At 45.8% G+C, this 8,300-nt stretch overlaps 1 protein-coding gene across 4 annotated transcripts; it reads left to right on the top strand.

Moving 5' to 3' along the window:
* Positions 1 to 4,289: 4,289 nt before the first annotated feature.
* sstr2a (somatostatin receptor 2a) lies at positions 4,290 to 8,054 on the top strand. Of its 4 annotated transcripts, XM_036522224.1 has the most exons (3): positions 4,290 to 4,384; positions 4,577 to 4,728; positions 6,617 to 8,054. In XM_036522224.1, exon 3 carries the CDS (start codon positions 6,678 to 6,680, stop codon positions 7,785 to 7,787), a length of 1,110 nt encoding a protein of 369 aa, XP_036378117.1. In that variant the 5' UTR covers positions 4,290 to 4,384; positions 4,577 to 4,728; positions 6,617 to 6,677; the 3' UTR covers positions 7,788 to 8,054. The 4 variants fall into 4 exon arrangements, with proteins under 4 accessions (XP_036378117.1, XP_036378108.1, XP_036378099.1 ...); XM_036522215.1 differs by having other exon boundaries at positions 4,290 to 4,728; XM_036522206.1 differs by lacking the exons at positions 4,290 to 4,384; positions 4,577 to 4,728 and adding an exon at positions 5,418 to 5,507.
* The last annotated feature ends 246 nt before the right edge of the window (positions 8,055 to 8,300 follow it).

Here is an 8,300-nt window from a genome sequence, read left to right as displayed (position 1 = left end):
GCTGTTGACTGAGTACTAATGCATCAATCAGCCAGCAGCCGGTGACTCTGACACTGGGGTGCGTAAAAGGGGAAGAAGCATTAAAAATCTCCAAGGTTTCTGTTCCACTTCCGTCTGTTCTGACCACTGAAGCAGCACCTGTAATATAGCCCCTATCAGACTACATGTGAAAACGAACCCTGTATTTAAAGCAGCTCAGCTTCCTGCTCTGTGTTGTCCAGTTCTGAGAGGGTGAGAGATCTGAAAAGCTGAGGACAAACCAGTCCCACAGACCTCAGAGATAACCAGGCTGTTATAAAGTGTGTTATAGAGGTGAGCTTACCAGGGAAAGGCACTTTATAAAGCTAAGATAACAGAGAGAGGGACTCTATAAAGGTAAGATAACCAGGAAATGGTGTGCTATGAAGGTAAGATTATCATGGAAATGTGTCATAAAAAGGTAAGATAACCAGGGAAAGGTATTCTATAAAGATAAGATTACCAGGGGAAGGTGTACTATAAAGGTAGGACAACCAGAGAAAGGTATGCTAAGGTGACATCTATGACAGCAACAATTCCCACTCCAGCTTCCACCACAAACAGCACTAGACAAACACAACCAACAGATTACCTCCCTGCACAAAGAATAGCCATAATCACAGACTGCACTTTCTGTTGAAGGCCTATCCGTTTCTCGATGTTCAGCATCATCCTTCATCCTGAGCGCCAGCTTCTCTATTTGTTGTTGAATGAGAGTTTCATTCTTCTTGTTAGTTTAGCAGGTTGTGTATTTTGTTGGTGTTTTGCATTCATTTTCTGTAATGGGTTTCGGTGAGGCACTCAGAGGCAATCTGGACAGGGAATACATTAAGGAAGTGTGGAATGACTGAAGCGAAATGCACATCCCTAAATTACACAATCTGACTGCCGCCCAGGCCACACTTCTGTCCTGAGAAAAAACACTGAAGAGATTCTTTAGCCACAGAAATGACATTCTCTCTCATAAGATCTTTTCTTGGTGTTATGATGGATTAATATGACTTAGTTATCTCATAAATGTGACTTTATCAGTAGTAATGATGACATTTATTTTTTCTTCATGTCTCATCACTATGAGGAATTATTTAATTATGACTTAAGTCATTATTGCAAGAAAACAACATGTGTCTTATACTTACAACATTCTTCTTAGTAATAATAATATTAAATATAGCTGCAAGCAGCAATTCTGGGGTCCAAGCACAAATAAGATAATTGCCTGGGGGTCTTTAATTTCATGCAGTAAAAATCTGTGATGAAGATTTTCACAGACCAGTGTTTGTTTTGGTAGGAAGACAAACTGATTTTGTAACATAAAATCCAATGTGGCAGCCAAGCCATGTCATCAGTCTACAAAATTTTCATGCAGAAGAATCATCCCTTGGGGTCATAGAAGAATACAAAATATTGACACTTTTTAAGCAACTGTCTAGAATTTATACCCGTTTGAACACAATAATTTTTCAACATTGATTTTGAGATCTTTGCAATTTGATTGACACATAATTCTGATGTTATTTGACGTAGCGACTTCACAATTTAGATAGAGCATACCCCAAAGGCCCAACATATGGAATTTTTCATTTTGCATTTTGCAGTTAATGACAAGAAGATTTTTAAGCATATTTTTCACATACTAAAAATTGGGTTAAAATGGGCATGTTCAAGCGCTTGTGGAGTCTGTGTTTTTTTTGACAGATTGCTTTCAAATTTGGAATATCCTGTCAGTGAGGCCTTGTCATTGTGCAGAAGAAATTTCAGAATGATTGATGCAATGGTGAATGATATTAACAATTTTGCATATTAATTAGGAAATGAAGCAACTTTATTGGCTTGTGGCGGCCAAGTTTTTTTATGTAGCAGCTTCTTCTTCGCAATTTAAGTTGGGATTTGATTCAAGATGACATGTTTCAAATTTAGTGCAAATCGGCCCAACCATTCAGGAGAAGATGTCATTTTTGTTGAAATAATAATTAAGCAAATTAGCTCAAAATCCAATATGGTGGACTTTAAAGGTTCAACAGGCAAAGTTGCTCCTTGTGATGAGGGGAACCTGTATACGAAGTTTTGTGACTTTTCGTCAAATGGGTCAAGGGAGCTGAGCTTTTGAAAATGGCGATTTCAATCCAAGATGGCTACCAGGTCATGTGACCTATGGACACCATATTGTGGACCATTGTTCAGGAGATGGCCCTCGACCATCCTACCAATTTTGGCGACTTTTTGATGCACGGTTTTGGTTTTATGGGCAAAATTGGAAGAGTGGCGGAAGAATAATAATAATAATCTGGGATAAAAACAAGAGGGTTCCAGCACTTTCGGTGCTTGGACCCCTAATAATAATAATAAGAAGAAGAAGAAAGAATGAGACATAAGTTCCAAATTTACATTTTTACTGTTTTTTATAGAGGAAACAGGTTGCCATGAGACTCTCCTTGACATAGGCTGATCCTGCATGTATGTATTCACAGTGAGAGGCCAGTGAGAAGGTCGAGACAGTCTGCAGGCTGTTTACAGGAACCCCAGCTCCCGAGATGTTCAGGTGAAAGACTCTGCATTAACTTCCTGCCTTTGATTTCAAATCAGGCAGCTGACCCTGGAACTCACAGGAGAGGGAGTGTAGCATTGCAGAAGCACCAGATCTGCAGCTCTTAATGCAAATGACATAACCATTTTCTCCCTCTGTCTTTTGGCCAACGTTTATTACTCCCTAACCGGGGCAGCCTTCCCTGGCCTACATACAAGCTGTGCACACTGCAAACACACACTGCTGACTGCCAAAGTCCATCGGTGACCAGGCGGTCAGTGCTGCGGTCACCCCACTGTGAGAGCAGCACCACTCCACCTCCACCTCCACACTGCACACAAGCGCATGCCCTTATCCACTGTTTTTATAACGGACTTTGAGTAATATATGCGCATAATATCTTTTCTCCATTCAAACGCACGGCATGCAAATTTGCGCGATTCATGATGTGCCACCAGCGTTTCATGTTGTCATTACCTCAAATACTGCGCCGCTTTCCCTCAACAACAGCTCGATTTTTTCCTAGCTAGTTAACATCCCAGCATGCACTTAAAATGATTTGAACGTAGCTTTTGAAATCAAGTTGGAAAAACAGAGCAGCACGAGTACGACTATTTGCTTGTCTGTGTGTAGTTTAGCTCGTCTCAAGGCCGGGGGCTGAGCGCCGCTCTTTCACCCCCAGCCCGGGTGATGACGGAGTGGCGGCTCCGCTCCGTCCCGCTCAAGGCCACGTTCTGCCGTCGTCTGCTTGCGCCATTTGAGTTTTGCAACCTGAACTTTGTTCCCCGGTTGCGGTCCCATGCGCCCTGCTAAAGCGCTCCTCACTATTTCTTTCTTTGAAAGAGGAAAAACTGTCTGCGCTAAATATCATTCCCCCAGTCTTTGTGTAAGGCTCAACAGTGCAGAAACATTGGTCTTACTAAAATGATAACGCGGGCCTATTCTTTAATATATTCTGATATGTAATTAATGCCAGCTCTGCAGAATACAGAGTGAATGGCGTGCGCTACGCGGGAAATGACGCTTTAATGATGTCGCCGCACCGCTGAACTTTCTCGGACAGGTTATTTGAAGGATCGAGTCCATCCGAGGAACACGTTAGTATAATCTGCACACACCGCGAGGAGACCTCTCTCGCCTCAGCTATAAGGCCAGTTTAAACTGCGTGATTGAAAGACAGATCGGTGGAGGAGAGTGAGTCAGTGTGTACGGAGCGTGACAGATGCCTGGTCTGTAACGCGCTGCGCCTCTCCAGGAGAAACACTGTGAAATTGCGCAGATACGAAGCAGCACACACCTACAGATTTAATTCTAAACGTCCAGTTATCAAATTACATTTCTGTCTTTTACTGATCAAGATCATCTGCTGGAAGTGAGGGAAAACAAGTTCAGGGTAACTGTCAATGTCACTTAGTGTATTATCAGTTTTACGCTGCGCTCTGTTTTGCATATCTGTCATTTAATTATTAATGTCTTTCATTTGTACAAGCCTCATCTCCTGGCAACAACTTCCGAAGACCGCGCTGATTGCATCAATGAATTTGCTCTGTATACGTGCTCGCAGCTGAAATTGGCCACCGGGTTCCGAACATGTCCAACCCTGACGCCTGGGCGACGCGGGCGCAGCCCGAGTGAGGGAGGGAGGGGCGGAGGGGACAGCGGACCGTTAGCTCCATCTGGGTGTAGAGCTCGAACCTACAGCAACCGCAAAAAAACCCGTGTCTTAAGAGTTGTGTCAGTCGCAGCGCCTTGTCCAGCAGATTGAGTCTGTCGCTCTCTCCGCGGTGACTGCGCTCAGCACAGCCGCATCCAGCGAAGCGACTGAGAGATATCGCCACGGTTACCTCTTTCTTCAACTTTTCACTTCTTACTTCACTTTTCAAGCTTTTTACTAATTGATTTTTTTAATATAGGTGATTCAAGACGATATTAATACAATGAACCTGCAAAGGAATTTTAAACAGGATTTTTTTACTGAGAGTATCCTGGGGATCACCGTGTCTCAGATTTAACCCCAGCTCGTCCGCACAGGGTCTGTCGCAAAGGGAAGCGGAATCTCACGGCTTCTGAAACCGCAGGTCGGGGAGCTGGGGACTGCGCTGCCACCGGCGCTAAGTCGCGACCGGCCGTCTGAGGCACGAACGCTACCCCGCAGAATGGATTCCGAATGACTTTAACTGAAGGTGAGAAATTGTGTTAATGCGCTTCTGTAACTAATGCGCTTCTTAATCTACTTTTAATCACTTGTCACTCATGTCTTCTAAAATAGAAAGCAATTTGTGCGTTGCTATGGTGAAATCCATACCGAATGCTTTATCCACAGATAAATTATTTCCATTTACAATCCTGTGTGAATGAGTGCAAAGCCAGTGTACAATAAAAGTCGTCATGGCAGCTAAAATAATTCTGCCAAATATAGAACCAATTATGTTATGTGGGGGTGTATATACATATATATATATATATATACACACACAATTCGTTAAACGAATATTATGTTTTCTATAGCCAGTGTTTTCTGTAGAGTGTTTTCCTTTGGACCCATCACTTCGCTTGGTTTGTCCATTTTGGTTAAGTGTCATTCCACTCGCCGTTCCTCCGTTGGGTTTCTTATTTACCCCGTACAATTTGTCAGATGGTGACACGTCTGCGCCTCTGCTGGACAGACCCACGCAGCTGAACGCGTCCTAACGGCGGGGCTAAAGCGCGCTCCGTGCGCCTTCATTGCAGTTACGATTTATTCCTTGTATTGTTAATTGGAGGTACTGAGTTTCCGATTAAGAATCGGAAAGCATACCTCCGAAAATCATTCAGATTAACGGGTCCCCATCCACAGGAAATATTAGTGCTGGCTATGCTTCAGGGCTTTGTGGTCATTAGCCCTTTCCTGTGTTCTTTTCTCCCGGGAAACGGTAACACTTATTCAGCCGCGGGGCAGTACGTGTTCAGTTTGCATGAAAAGGTAAACAGCACGCAAACAGCGGTTTTATCTCTTTTTCGTTCAGTCTGCCGGTGGAACGTGAGTAGGGCGTGCGCCTGCTTTTTAATGATACGCTTTAAAACTAATATTACAAATTGCAATTAATTAATCTCATATTAACACGAATAGCCTACTATTGATGTAGGTTTTACGCAGGACAAACACATATGGTTTAAATGATCTACGGATATTGTAACTTCAAGAGACTTCCTGGTTAAATAAAGGTCAAATAAAAAGTAATAAATGTATGGACTTTCATGACCGCGCGCGGAATCTATGAGGCATCTTTCAATGATTAATTTATGTTTTTATTGGACGGAATACGCCATTTTAATACGCACGAGAATAGCAAGATTAGTGGAATTCTGGGTAGTTATTCATTACATTACGCTACACTGAGTAGTTTTCTGAGTAAATGTAAAGAGCAAAAATGTGTAAAAATACGTAATTTCCAGTATATGAAATTTATATTTTTCCCCACCTCCCGAATAAGCTGATGTTTCTGTACGAAACGATCTTGAATCGGAAGTGTTTATCACTAGTTCTGAATTTTTAATGAACAAATTTAAGGTATTGCGTGTTTTTCTTACTTTTATCTACTGTGCTGGATATAAGGGGCCACCGAAGGCTTGTAATGATAAGTAGATAAGTAGACTTTGAAAAAATCAGCATAACAGCCTAAATGTTACTCAAAGTTAATGAAAAAGCTGCACGCAGTTTTGTGGTAAAACCGGGGAAGTTTGAGTGAAGAGGCTGTCAGCGTTCCGCCGTCGCGGTGCCATGCCCCCCCCCCCCCCCCCCCCCATCTCTGCATGTTTGTTTGTTGAGTTCAAACCACGTAAATCAACGTGAGTCACTGATGTATCAGTCCTGATATCCCGCAGTAATGCTAGGCTATCAAGCTAACTAATCAAATCCCAACTGTCCAACGTATCATTTTACACAGGATAGATGATTTGTTAAAAGCATTTTTTTGTTAAAATTGTTTTTAAAGTTTGTTTTTGTGTTTGTCAGAATCTGGTGGCTTTTTCACCCTGGTCGGTCAGTATAGTGTCCTCACGTGTCCGCTCTGGACTGACCTCTCGTTTCAGAGTTCACGTCAGGCTGGATGCAAAAAACACAGGTGCCACAGCTCTGAGAGAGGCCGTTGCCATGGAGAACTGGACAATCCCCCCCTCGCCCCCGAACTCGTCGCTGCCGGACCCACTGACGTACGACGGCTTCTTCAACAGCACCCCGAACGGCACGCAGCACGGCTTCGACCAGACCAGCACGGTGGTGGTCACCTTCGTGTACTTCGCGGTGTGCGCGGTGGGTCTCTGTGGCAACACCCTGGTCATCTACGTCATTCTGCGCTACGCCAAGATGAAGACCGTCACCAACATCTACATCCTCAACCTGGCGGTGGCCGACGTGCTGTGCATGCTCACGCTCCCCTTCATCGCCATCCAGCTGGCCCTTGTCCACTGGCCCTTCGGCTCCGCCCTCTGTCGAGTCGCCATGACCGCCGACTCCCTCAACCAGTTCACCAGCATCTTCTGCCTGACGGTCATGAGCATGGACCGCTACCTGGCTGTGGTGCACCCCATCAAGTCCACCAGGTGGCGGAAGCCGCGTGTGGCCAAGACCATCAACCTGGGCGTGTGGGGCGTGTCTCTGCTGGTGAACCTGCCCGTCATGATCTACAGCGGCCTGATGACCAACAGCAGCTCGACGCAGGTGTGCACCATCGTGTGGCCGGAGCCTCAGGAGGCCTACTACACCGCCTTCATGTTCTACACCTTCTTCCTGGGCTTCTTCCTGCCGCTGGCCGTCATCTGCCTCTGCTACCTGCTCATCGTCGTCAAGGTGAAGTCGTCGGGCGTCCGCGTGGGCTCGTCCAAGCGCAAGCGCTCGGAGCGCAAGGTGACGCGCATGGTGTCCGTCGTGGTGGCTGTGTTCGTACTCTGCTGGCTGCCCTTCTACGTCTTCAACGTCACCTCGGTGACGGGCAGCATCAGCACCACGCCGCTGCTGAAGTGCACCTTCGACTTCGTGGTGGTGCTGGGCTACGCCAACAGCTGTGCCAACCCCATCCTCTACGCCTTCCTGTCGGAGAACTTCAAGAAGAGCTTCCAGAACGTTCTGTGCCTGCGGCAGGCGGGCGGGCTGGACGAGGCGGAGCGCAGCGACAGCCGGCAGGACAGGACACGCACCGCCATTGACGCGCCCACCGACACGCAGAGTGCGCTGCTCAACGGAGACCTGCAGACCGGCATCTGACCAGCAGAGGGTGCTGCTCAACGGAGACCTGCAGACCAGCATCTGACCAGCAGAGGGCGCTGTTTCTGCAACAGGCAGGAGAGATGCCATCTGCAGCATCCTCACAGGCATTGGACCCTGTTCTGCCTCAGGCTGGACAGCAGGATGAAAAGCTCCACACACTGAGAGATGAAAGAAGCCCATGAAATTGCCCCTCCCAGGGTTCCTGCTGCCCCCCAGCCCTTGGTCAGCTGAATTATATTAAAAGAACGTTTTGGAAATTTGTGTTTTTTGTACACAAAGCGTCACAGTTGTTTAACTTATTCATGAGGAAAGAGATCATTTAGGGATTTTGTCATTTTATCTGAACCCTCCAGGGCTCAGTGCTCAGACCCCAGAGATGACTCAAAGATTCTGACCTGCGACCTGAGGGTGAGAGTGAACAGTTGCATTGTGGGAAATTCACTGAGATCCCTCCTGCTGAAAGCTTTATTAGTAGAGTAGGGATGGGCCGGCTCAGTCTTGAGTCCTTAT

This window comes from Megalops cyprinoides, chromosome 1 (genome assembly GCF_013368585.1).
Source record: "Megalops cyprinoides isolate fMegCyp1 chromosome 1, fMegCyp1.pri, whole genome shotgun sequence".
Classification (NCBI taxonomy): Eukaryota; Metazoa; Chordata; class Actinopteri; order Elopiformes; family Megalopidae; genus Megalops; species Megalops cyprinoides.
Note: the sequence above shows the minus strand (reverse complement) of the source record. Positions and strands in the feature narration are given on the sequence as shown.